Source organism: Onychomys torridus, chromosome 5, assembly GCF_903995425.1.
Source record: "Onychomys torridus chromosome 5, mOncTor1.1, whole genome shotgun sequence".
NCBI classification, from domain to species: domain Eukaryota; kingdom Metazoa; phylum Chordata; class Mammalia; order Rodentia; family Cricetidae; genus Onychomys; species Onychomys torridus.
The window spans coordinates 111,050,418-111,063,482 of NC_050447.1; the positions used below are offsets into that span (position 1 = coordinate 111,050,418).

General features: G+C 43.2%; 1 protein-coding gene across 4 annotated transcripts in view; it reads right to left on the reverse strand.

The window, feature by feature from the left end:
• Positions 1-2,926: 2,926 nt before the first annotated feature.
• The window catches only part of Cage1 (cancer antigen 1), a 39,657-nt gene continuing 29,518 nt past the window's right edge, over positions 2,927-13,065 (reverse strand). For all 4 annotated transcript variants that reach the window (XM_036188831.1, XM_036188830.1, XM_036188829.1 and 1 more), the window contains 4 exons: positions 12,290-12,394; positions 10,841-10,911; positions 4,954-5,022; positions 2,927-3,053 (listed from right to left, as the gene is read on the reverse strand). In XM_036188831.1, coding sequence (XP_036044724.1) covers positions 2,969-3,053; positions 4,954-5,022; positions 10,841-10,911; positions 12,290-12,394 — 330 coding nt within the window. In that variant the 3' untranslated portion in view covers positions 2,927-2,968. The remainder of the gene's footprint in view (positions 3,054-4,953; positions 5,023-10,840; positions 10,912-12,289; positions 12,395-13,065) is intronic.

A 13,065-nucleotide genomic window follows, 5' to 3' on the forward strand; every position in this document is an offset into this window, starting at 1 on the left:
GCCCAGGCTAGCCTCAAACTCATGGCAGTGTGTTGTGGGATATTTGCATACTGTGTGAAGATGTATTGCTGTGATTGATGTAATAAAAAGCTGAACGGCCAATAGCTAGGCAGGAGAGTATAGTCAGGACTTCCAGGCATAGAAAGAACTTGGGGAAGAAGAAAGGCAGAGTCACCAGCCAGACATGGAGGAAGAAGAATGAGCAGTACAGAGATGAGGTGACAAGCCTTGTGAGAGAACACAGATAAAAAATTATTGGTTAATGTAAGTTGTAAGAACTAGTGAGAATCAAGCATGAGCTAAGGCCAAGCTTTGATAATTAATAATAAGTCTCCATGTTGTTATTTGTGAGCTGGCGGTCCCGACAAGAATGTACTACTGCAGCAGTCCTCCTGCCTCAGCCCTCAGAGTACTGGAATTATAGGCCTGCACCACCACACCTGGCCTTGACCCTCTTCCTATTAAGGCAACTGCCATCCACACAGAACTCTCCTCAGCACCTGGAACCCTTCTCTCCATGTCTACCACTAACTAGTTACCACATCCCTTTCACTTCACCCGGGAGATCACTTGCAGTTTCACATCTCCCTTTGTCTTAGTTAGGTGTGTATTGGTGTGAAGAGACACCATGACCATGGCAACCCTTATAAAGAGAAACGTTTAATTGAGGTGGCCGCTTACAGTTTCAGAGGTTCAGTCCATTATCATCATGATGGGGAGCGTGGTGGCAGGCAGGCAGATGTGGTGCTGGAGGAGTAGCTGAGAGTCCTACATCTTACAGGCAACAAGAAGTTGACTGAGACACTGGGCAATCATTCTGAGCCTAGGAACATCAAAGCCCACCCCCACAGTGGCACACTTCCTCTAACAAAGCCACACCTGCTAATAGTGCCACATTCCCTATGAGATTATGGGGGCCAATTACATTCAAACTATCATGTTCTCTATGTCCACAGTCATGGTTTTAGTTCTCAGGCAGTTTCTCTTGCCTTAAAAAATAGCTTTCCTGTCTTCTGGACTCTGTTGTCACCTCCATCTGCCTCCTCTGTGTGTCATCACTAAGGGGGTCTTTCAAAAGAGCATGTTCTGCATCACTTCCCCACTCCAAGTCCCTCCAAGAGCTCTTGGGACCAAGTTTAAGTTTTCTAGATTGGCATTTCTTGTTCTTCATGATCACCCTCATCTCTCGCCACTGGAAGAGCTTGGGTTTCAAACCTGACTTGTGGGTCCAGGATGGTCAGTCATCTCAGACCTGCATGTGTTCCACATGTTTAGCTTTCTTCTTTCAACCTGAGACTACCCAGTCAGGGTTGAGGATCCCACTCAGGTGGCAGGATTTCTGTAATGTCTTCCCCAAGCCTCTCTACAGGTCAGGGCTACCTCCCACATCTGTGCAGGGGTCGTGACCATCTCTGTGCAGGGGTCGTGAACAGTTCCTCATCTAATTCCCTATACACAAGTGTCTTTGTGATCTTTACCTGTTTTTCTTTGCATCCTCAGCATCTCTGGAACTTGCTATGTAGACCAGGCTGGCCTCAAACTCTGCCTCTGCTTCCTGAATGCTGGGATTAAAGGCATGCACCATTATGCCTAGCTTCCCACTCCCCCTTTTTTAAAAAGCAGAGCAAACATAGATTTGTGAAGAAGTGAGAAAGAACTCCTGAGAGTGGAAAGGAAGAAATGCCCATTTAGTGTTTCCTAAGCCACGTGCCAAGGGAGGTGTATTTATTTTGAGATACCCTGTAGCTATCCTCCTGTAGGAAATCTTATCATGTATAACTTAAGTCAGGGTTTCTGCAGAGTCCTGCTTTTGGACAGCCTGGACTTGTTTCATCCCTTCAGTGTGAAGACTCCAGACTTAGCTGTCTTTGTAATAGTTACCTTCCCCAAGAACACTGGATTTTCCTAGCGGTTCCTTGGGTTATTAGGAAGGGTTCTTCTTATGCTTGGATCACTTCACAGCTCTCATGCTCACCTTACTGAAAGGAGACACCACTATGGCTTCAGCTTTCTTAACTGGTCACAAGTTATGTTTCATGTTTTTATATGATTTAAAAAATATTCTGATTTTTATCATCCTCCCCCCCCCTTTTTTTTCTTTAAAATGAATTAGTTGAATTGCTGAGCATGTTAATCTCAAATGACCCAGTGCTGTCTGGGTGGGTCTTCTCTTCCCTTTGCACCTTACCTGTCCAGAATCCTCCAAGCTCTTAAGCTTGTCATATACCCAGCCATGTTATGTGACCCCCCCTCCCCCAAAATAGTAGTTGTATGAACCTGTAGGAGAGGTTCTGGTGGACCACCTTGTCCAACTGTTCCAAGGCTCCAGCAGACACCACCTTTTCTGTTTCTGAGTTCAGAGAGGCCCTGCCTTATTTTAGAATTCTTCAGCAAAGACAGATGTGGTGACAGCTTGCCTCAGTCAGCGTGTCTTTCAGAGCAAGTTACGCACTCCACACATACTTACTCTTGCACCTAACTGACTGACTTTGTGAGAGGAAGTGGTTTCCACCAACAGAGTGTGGTGATCAACAGCTTTTGTTGGGGATTTGGCAAAGGGATGGAATGGGGTAAAGGCAAACCTGGAGGAAACCAAGCAGGATATAATGTCAACAGGTCACATGTTTGGTGTGCAAGTGCAGGGACCTGATTCACATTCCTAGCCCACATTTTAAAAAAGCCAGGCACAGTGCTGCATGCTTGTAGTCTCAGCACTGTGGAGATGGAGACAGGAGGATTCCTGGGGCTTGCTGGCCAACCAGCCTACCCTATTTGGTAAGTTCTAGACCAACAAGAGACACTGTGTCCTAAAACAACATGCATGACTCCTGGGGAGGGACACCCAAGCTTGTCCTCCACCTTAGATACTCAAGTGTGTGCGGGGGCACATGCACATGCACACACACATGCACACAATACAAATAAATTAACTTCAGGAATGAGTATTTAATCATGTATTACAGTCAGTTCACATGGAAATAGAACATTCTTTACAGTGTCCATCAAGATGACCTATTAAGGTCATGGACTTTGGATGATTTTCTAATCTTGGTCTGTAAGAAAGAAAGAATATAATGTAAAAATGGGGAGAGAAGATTAAAATAGTGAATATGGTAAAAAAAAAATACCATTATTTTGGCATATTTGCCTATCACTTTCAAGAAGTTGTCCTTTAGGACCAAATTATGAGACCCTAAAAAGACAAAACTTTCAACACATAATGTGTGGACCATCTTCAGTGTGGACCATCTTCAGTGTGGCCCATCCTCAGTGTGGCCCATCCTCAGTGTGGACCATCCTCAGTGTGGACTATCCTTGATGCATGTGACTAAAATACTGGGCCACAGTCTCATTATACTTAATAGGGTCCTAATTTACTTACGTCAAGATTTAGCTTTGAAATGAAAACCTAAAAAATCTCCTTGCAAGTGAAGAACTAGGAGCAAAAAATAGACATTGTGGGTGAGGGGTGGGGGCTGGGGATGGAGACAGCTCAGTGGCTGAGGGCACTTGCAGGGGACAGAGTTTGGTTCCCAGCATTCCTGTCAGGTGGCTCACAACAGCTCCTAACTCCAGCTCCAGGGGGTGCAAAGCCTCCGTGGTCACCTGCACTCATGTGTACATATCCACTCACGCACATAGACACACATAAAATAAAAATGTATTTTAAAAAGTTAGACATCTGGGACTGTTTTTTTAATCCCAAAGTTCCACTCTTTCCACTGCCAGAGACAACTGACCGAACTCAGCACCGTGATCTTGAGAAGATGCAGAGGAAGTCTCAAGCTGCACTGAAGGGTGCACTGAGGTCAGAGGTCAATCAAGACTTCAGAGTTCATCCTGGCTGAAGCCTGCAGGGCTCTGGAGTTTTCACACAGGACTTAGCAACTAGAGAGTGCCTTGTGACCTCTTTCCCTGATTTCAAAGTCAATAAATCCATATAAATATGCCTCACATTCAATGTGAAAATTAGCTATGTGTTAAGTAAACAAATGTCTCAATGGGTAAATGTATAAAATTATATGGAAAATATTTTTAAATAATTCTAGAAAAAATACCATAGTATGTTTCTACAATTCAGAGAAAACCCATGCTGTTTTGGAAATCAAAATTCCTGAGCAGAATTAAACTAGTGTTTGCAAAGTGATCATATAAAATAACTTTTTTTTTTCTAAATTTCCAGTTTTGGTATATGTACTGCTGAAGCTAGGATCCAACTGTGTACTTACAGTTGAACTAAAAGAGCATGTACATATTCTGCTGCACTGGGCTACATGACTGAGATGCTTCTAAAATTACAGATTAAGATTTCCTGTTAGTGAAGGGAGTCAGTTTATAAACACGTAGATGATAAACACCTCAGCTCATAACCCCAGCAGTCTCTTGCTTAGAGCTTCTGTGAGGGCAGGCAGCCTGGCCTTCTAATTCAGGCTCTACAAAAACTGTATTGTAACTTGGTAAGTGGAATATGCCTGAAATCTCAAAACTTGGGAGCACTTGGTGGAAGGATTTTGTATTGTAATCTGTGCTGCATAGCAAAAAATAGCCCAAAAAACAATCAACCCAGATATAAGACCATCTCAAAATAATATAAAAAACAAAACCCTTGTTTAACATAGTATCTTGCTAAACTTTGCAGGCTAGCTTCCAGATAGCTGGGGGTTTATATATGTGCCATTGGGCATGGCCTACAAGAAAAGTTTGATCAAGCAACTATTTTATACTAGAAAAATATGAAATACTTCATATTTATTTTTTAATCTTAAATAAAATATAATGGGAGAAATTTTTTTTCTCTCTTTTTTTTTTGAGCTGAGGATCAAACCCAGGGTCTTGTACTTGCTAGGTGAGTGCTCTACCACTGAGATAATCCCCAACCCGAGAAATTTTTTAAATGTATAATTTACTATATGTATTTTAAAGACATTTTTTTAAAAAGGAAGGGAAACTTACCTTGACCTTCTGGCTTTCTCTTTGGGCATTCTAATTAAATCTTCCAAATGTCTATTTCTCTCTTCCAAACTGAGGGAAGAAACAATTGTATTTTTACACAAAAATGGACTTTTCAAGGTGAATATTTTGTAAATTCTCTGGAGGCTTCTTAGTCCCTGCTCTAGTGCTGTGAAGAGACGCCATGACCATGGCAACTCTTAGAAAGTAAGCGTTTAACTGGGGCTGGCTTCAGTTCCAGAGGGTTGGCCCATTATCCTCATGGCAGGAAGCAGGCAGGCATGGCACTGGGGCAGTAGCTGAGAGCTCCACATCCTGATCCACTGGCAGCAGGCAGAGGGAGACAGACACTGGACCTGGTGTGGGCTTTTGAAACCTCCAAGCCCATCCCCAGTGACACACTTCCTCCAACAAGGCCACACCTCCCAGTCCTTCCTAAACAGTTCCACTAACTGAGGACCAAGCCTTCAAACATAGGAGAGTACAGAACTATTCTCACTTAAACCACCAGAGACTGTGAGTCGATACTGTAAGGATTATGAGTTAAGATTGTTATCTATAATAAAGCTACCCTATTAAACATTTTATGGTGGGGGCGAGAGGAGGGAGGAGAGAGGGATCTGTGGCAGGTATGTAAAATGAATAGAAATGTTCTTAATAATAACAATGTCTTAATAATAATAATAAATAAATATTTTATGATCAGATTTTCTCATAACTAACATTAAATCCAAAGCTCATCATACACCATCTGTCCATCTCGTAATACAGGAATCTGGGTCTTTTCTTGGCAATTCAGAACACTTGGTCAATTTTTCCCTTTATAGGTTCCAGGGCTAAAGATAAGAATAGATAACAACAAATCTATAGCATGCCATTTAGATTTGTTTGTTTGCACTGTGGGTCAGTGTAATGTAGCCCTGGAGTGTGTTAACAGAGGTCCTTATCTGGAGCTGCTTTACCACAGGAAAATGTGTGGTAGTGTCACTGCATAGTCACAGCATTCTGTTGGCCTGTTAGAGATTTTCCTGTTTTTATACATTTAGAGAGAGAGAGAGAGAAAGAGAGAGAGAGAAAGAGAGAGAGAGAGAGAGAGAGAGAGAGAGAGAGTGATCCAAGCAAAAGAGACATTTAGAATCTCATATTCTTTAGGACATACAGTCAAGACACTAAAAAAGTTCAAAACAAACAGTACTAAAAGCTGCAAGGGAAAAAAAAGCCATCTCATCCCCAAAGGCAAACTCAGCACATTAAACCTCTCAAACCAGGAAAGAATGGAATTAGACAAAGGCTCACACAGCACATCAAACCTCTCAAAGGAAACCCTAAAATCCAATAAAGAATGGAATGGTATATTTCAAAGTCCTAAAAGCAAATAACTTCCAAATAAGATTGTTGTATACCACAAAATTGTCTTTCAGAACGATAGTGAAATGTGAGCATTTCAAGACAAACAAACTAAAAACATCAGGGCTACCAAGCCAACACTGCAAAGGATACTTATGGGAACCCTGGATGTAGAGGAGGAAGAGTGTGGACCAAGGAGCACAGGGAAGAATGAACAAAGGAGAACTAAGGAAGAATACAAAGTGCACGACACAATAAACCCACAAACCCCTAATATGAATAGAAGAGAGAGAACAGAACAAGTAATAATTCAATTAACCAGAAAAACAACCAATCAAATTACAGGAATCAGCACAGCGCTCTCAATATTAACCCTAAGTGTAAGTGGTTTTAACTGTCCAATTAACCAATTAAAAACACACTGACTAACCTGGGCAGTGGTAGTGCACTTTAATCTTAGCACTCAGAAGGCAGAGGCAGGTGGATCTCTGTGAGTTCGAGGCCAGCCCGGACTACAGAGCGAGTTCCAGGACTGCAGAGAGAGACTCTGTCTTAAAAACAAAAACAAAAACTACATAAAGCAAAAAACTAAAACCAAACCAAAAACAACAACAACAACAAGACACTAACTAGCTGATTGGATTAAAAAGCAAGATCCACATTTCTCTTGTCTCTAGGAAAGGCATCTCAGTGGCAAACAGTCACAGACCGGAAGTGAAAGATGGAAGTCAGTGTGCCAAGTAAATGAAAGTTGCTGCAAGCTGCAGGAAAATGCAATGGAATTAATTCAGCTACTATCACAAAAGCTACTACTTCGAAAAGTCTCCAAAGGACATGCCATGACTTAAGAAGTCCTGGTGATAATTTAGCTTATCAAACCCCTAATATGAATAGAACCCACAAACTGGTTTAGCTGGTTCCTAAAATGATTTTCTTGTGTGCTTCCAAGAACTCCTAACAGTGGATTTATCTAAAATGTCTATCAAGCATCCAAGGCCATACAAAACAACACCTGTCTCCTAGGTCAGGGGATAGCTTTATTTCTTGTGCAATTTAGGGTGAGACCCTCCTTTTTTATACGACCTTACTAGTAGACCCCTAACTTCTTACCTAACCACTTCTCGGAAAGTAGTCGGAGCACATAGATTCCCTTTTTTGATATACTAACTGGTCATTAGCACTCAGTTTGACCTTCTCTTTTACCACTCCCATTTTGGATTATAAAAGAAAGCCTGGTGGTCACTGCCTGAGGAAAACTCTTACCTGCCTTTATGACCCCGTAGAATTCAAGCCCGGTGACCTTGCTCGACCAGGGGATTGCTATTGCTTGGGTTTATAATTGGATTGCTGGGAGACTTAGGAGGAATGTGGAGAACTTAGAGACACCGAACAGAGAAGGATAAGAATGATTTTGACCAGAAAGAACATGTGAACGAGATGGAAGATGAGGAAGAGTCAGATGGGGAAGTACTAGCTGGGTAAGATCGAGATGAAAAGGACCTGGATGAGGCAGAATTAAGACGAGGGAATTAAGATAGAACTTAGAGAGAGCAATAGATAAGTATAGAGAGAAATCAGGCAGGAAAGGAGGTGGGCACAAGAACAGAACTGAAGCTGTGTAAATAGGATGTTATCCCAGAGGAATTAAAGCAAGTGGACTACAGAGCTCGGTGTGCTGAGGTTCTATTTCCCGAAAATAGTTCTCTCTCCTGATGTATAATGAGATGTATAATGTTAAGGCTGGTCCTTCTAATATTATTCGAGAGAAAGTCAAAACTAAGCTGGCAGAGCTCAGGAAGCATCAAAGAAGAGATGGTGGGAAGAATGTCAGTAAGATGGCTCAGTGGACACAAGTTCTTACCACACAAGCCTCAACCTGAGCTTGATCCCCAGAACCCACCATGGAAGGAGATAATTGACTTCCACACACACAGGCACAGGCAAGCCTGTGCACACACATGAACACAAACTAAACAACCTCGAGAAAACGAAAACCCAAACAGATTTTAAGGACGTAAAGCAGATGTGTTTGCCTGGGTTAGGCCATCCTCATTTTGTACCCTTAGAACGATGACTGCCATTTAATAACATCACTTAGCTGTTAGAACATTTCCTTTTTCTTTTTCAATGATTTATTTATTTTTATTTTACGTACATTGTACACTGCTGTTCTGCCTGAATCTATGTCTGTGTGAGGGTGTCAAATCCCCTGGAACTGGAGTTACAAACAGTTGTGAGCTGCCATGTGGGTGCTGGAAATTGAACCCAGGTCCTTTGAAAGAGCAGCCAGTGTTCTTAGCCTTTGAGTCATCTCTCTGGCCCTAGAACATTTTCTGTACCGGAATTTCTTCCTCTCCTAACTTTAATAATCATTTTTGGAAAGTAATGAGAACACAGAATGAGCTCTGTATTTACACTGTATCATAGAAACAATTTAAGGGGTCCCTCTCCCTTACTCAGACCTGATATAAACCCCAACACCCCAAACTTCCAGCCACCCTGCCATTTTATAACTCCAGATGTTCAAGTTGGATTTGGAATGAGAGGATTGGCTCTAGGCCCCTATCTGTTGATCTTTGTCCTCTGGATTCTTGTCTTCAGCTTCTCCATTCACAATCAACCATGCAGGGCTCATGGGCTAGGCCCCTCCCTTCTTGGGAAGGGTGTGAAAGGCCTGACTGAGTACAGGGCACACTTTGGGTTGTTTCTGGGAAGTTTTGTTTAGGATTGCAAAAATAACTTGTTTGCTTCCTTGCTTTTGTTTTTGTTTGTTTGTTTTGTTTTGTTTTGATTTTTGAGACAGGGTTTCTCTGTGTAGCTTTGCGCCTTTCCCGGAACTCTCTTTGGAGACCAGCAGGCTGGCCTCGAACTCACAGAGATCTGCCTGGCTCTGCCTCCTAAGTGCTGGGATTAAAGGTGTGCGCCACCACCGCCCGGCCGCTTTTGCTTTTTTGGGACAGGATTTCTCGGTGTTACCCTGGATGTACTGGAACTCCATCTGCAGACCAGGTTGGCCTTGAACTCAAAGATCCACCTGCCTCCCAAGTGCTGGGATTAAAAGTGCACCACCGCTCTGGGCTGCAAATGATTCTTGAAGTGTAAGGTGAGGCAGCCCCACCTGGAGAAGGCTGGGTCACTCTTCTGCCACTGGAAGGTCCATGCCCCATGTATTGCAGTAGTGCCAAGGGCAGTTCGTTGGAGCTGGCATGTTTACCCACGGCTGTCCCCATCACAGCGGTAAGGTGTCTCACCTGTGTGGGTTTGCAAGCATGTCTTGAGATGCCTAGGGTGCATCTTTCCCTCTCCCCATCCTGGTTAGGGGGCCTCTGGCAGTGTCATGAGCAGGAGTTCATGGCTCTGGCAGGGGTAGCTGTAGGATGGCACCCTGGGGTAAGCCGCAGGGCAGGCGGCAGTCGCCGCAGGCATCAGCAGTTCCTCTCCACCCTGTGGAATTATTCCCGCTATGGAGCCATAACTGCAAGGGGAAGTCTTGCGCGCCGCTTCCTGCTTCCCGTTGCTGAGCTGTGGTCCAGCTTCAAATGCGGCCCATCGGGGCCTGCCAACCACGCAAGAGGACACTGTAATGCTTAATTCTGGGGCACAGAGTGGCCTTTGGCAAAGCTGATGACTCACTGACTGCCATGCTCGCTATCAGGGCTCTCAGCTACTCAGTACCAAGTTGCCCATCAACCGCCCAGGAGCTGCTGAGTGGCGGCTGTCTGGCCACCAGGAGGAGGGGCGGTGGGGGTGGTGCCGACAAGCCCCTGTCTGCAGGAGGAACAGCTTCCGGCCCTGCAGGCATGGGGCACTGGCAGGGTGGTACTCCACCTGGAAGAGGAGGATGGAGCTGAGGCTGGTGGGGAAACAGTGACCATTGATTGCGGACGGGATAGCCAGTTGTAAAGAATAAAGTCTTTGAACTCCTGGGTCCCCTTCAGGATGGGCGGCCTGGTCATCACTAGCTCTCTCTCCAGGGCTGGGACAACAGTGGCTTCTTGTGAGAGAGCTCTTCCTGTGACTGGCAGAGGTAAGGTGGGGTGGGGTAGGGTGTGTGTATGTAAGGGGGGTGTCAGTGAGAACACGGGGCGACAGCGCCTCACTCGTGGCCTAACAGCGAGGTTACTCATAGCCCAAGGTCAATGAAGATTTCAAAAAATAAGAAACAAAACCCAAGACCAGAAGTCCCAAGTTGCTCGAGATTCTTTTTCTTCGGATTAAATATAAACTGGTGGTGCCTTTTTAGGAAGTTCGTTTGTATATCAAAATTCTCAGAAAAGTTGTAACTCTTGAAAACAGCAGCAAGGCAAGCAAGCAGTAGGTCACATGCCAGGCTGCGCTCTTGGACCATCAGCGTCCCCCATGAGTAATAAATAAAGCAGCTTATTCCGAATCCGGCCGGGGACATGGTTTTAGCCCATCCTAAATACACACCCTTGTTTTTCTATTTCTAAGAGTCAGAGAAAAAGATCTTAAAAGCCAGAGAATGAAATAAAACATCAGTAAATATTCACAAAATTTTAAAAAATTAGTTTTATTAACTTACTGTGCAATCTGAGAATGGGATATCTCAAGTCTTTGATCAGCACATTTGATAATTTCTTCATATGACGTTACCTTGAGAAAATAAATATTTTTAAAATAAATGTAAGATTTGTATTTAATTTTGATTACTTCCTCCTTTTTAAAAATCTTTACAAGTTGAAGTTTAATTATTTGATTACAATAAATGAAAATCTTACAACAGACAAAAACATCCTTTTCTATTTTTTTTTTTTTTAAGCTGAGGATCGAACCCAGGGCTCTACCACTGGGCTAAATCCCCAACCCCCTTTTCTATTTTGATCTCAGGAATATGAGTAACAATAGAGTTAGGCCCACTCATCAGGCTGAAATGTGGGTCCCAGAAACTAGACAGCTCCAGTGAGGGCCCTGTCATCTACCAGTCTTGCACACAATGGTACCAACGATACAGGGGAGCCTATTTGATTAAAGATAATGCAGCCTTTTTTTTTTTTTTTTTTTTTTTGAGTAAACTAGAAACCAAGCATGGTTGGCCCATGCCTGCAATTTTAGCACTTGGGAGGTTAATGTGGTATTGTGTTCCCCAAAAATATTGTGTGTTCCCCAAAATAAACTTATCTGGGGTTTGAGAACAGACAGCCACTAGAACAGAGCCAAAAATGGTGGCTAGAAAATGGGTCAGAGCAAGCCATAACAGAAGCTGGGTGGTGGTGGCGCACGCCTTTAATCTCAGTACCAACCATAGAAGACCTGGAGGTCTGTACAGACAGGCAGTGACGAGGAGGTCATGTGGCTGGGTTTACAACCAATGAGAAAGCAGAACAGAAAGTCTATAAAAAGAAAAAACACACAGAAGTAGGTCTCTTGCGGAGTGGAAAGACAGAATAGCAGTGAAGGGTAAGGTTTTCAGCTCTCAGCTATTGCTCTGACCTCTTGGCTTTTAACTCTGCAATTGGCTCTGTGTTTCTTATTTAACAAGACAGTTACAGCTACAGGTTGAGGCAGTAGAATGTAAGATTCCAAGGCAAGCCTGAGCTACATATGGAGACAGTCTCAAAAGACAAAAATGAAAACAAAAGGAAACTTAAACACTAAGTTGGCAAGATACTTAATTACCTTTAAGGTAAAGAGGCAAAATTAAGACTTTAAAGTGCCTGGCACAAGGTTCTTGGCCACTTTCCAGCTATCCTGCTAATGGGGGCATTTAATGTGCATTACGAGAAAAAAAGGGACCAGTATAAAGTGACTTGGCAAACCTCAGATCCTAATTTTAGCTCTGGAGTTCTATTAGTTCTAATGTGACGTTTGTGTTGAGTTTTATCATTGTTTGGTTTGCTTTTTATACTGAGGACCAAACCCAGGGCACATGCTAGCCAGGCCCTCTGCCAACTGAGCCACATCCCCATCATTTTTTGATGCCTGGCATCATTTTTTGAAGGTTTTGTTTGTTTTCCTGTAAGAGAACTTGTACCTTATTTATTAAGCTGCCTACATGTCTCCGGTATTTGTTATTCTCCTCGATCAGTCTGCTGCAGTGGTCTTCTTTGCTCTCTAGAAGGCCCCCCAGCTTTGTGATCTATGGAAAAACATCCGTGAAAATGTAACCTGGCAACCACCATGAAACGGGCGTAAAAATGAAAACAATCAGCTACATTTTAGTCCAATATTCTCTGAAGTGAGTCGTGACATAGATGAGCTGGATCTGGGGGTAGACTGCACAGAGAACAACCAAGTAGGAATTATGATGGACTTTTATTGACTCTGCTATTTTCTGCTATGAAATGGCTTTGTAAATAATCGAGCATCTGTTAATACCTACGGACATCAATCACATCCAACTTTCATTACTGTCCTTATCATAGATAACACATGCAGAGACAAGCTTGAGTCTTAGTTAGAGCAGTGATGTGGGTGATGATGCACGGGTCTGGGACACACCCTCCCTTGCAAATGATGCTCATTTCTAAGTTTCAGCTTAATGTACTTCATGGTCCAGCCTATTGTCCAGTTTTTGCAAGAATATTATTGAAAATTAAAACTTATACAGGTTGGCAAGATGGCTTAGTGGGTAAAGGCACCTGCAGCCACAGCTGATGACCTGAGTACTATCCCTATATGGAAAGGGAGAAACAACTTCTGAAAATTGTCTCTGACCTCCATGTGTGCCATTGCACTTTCCATATCAATATGGTTTTACACACACACACACACACACACACACACACACCACTCACACAAACAAAAATC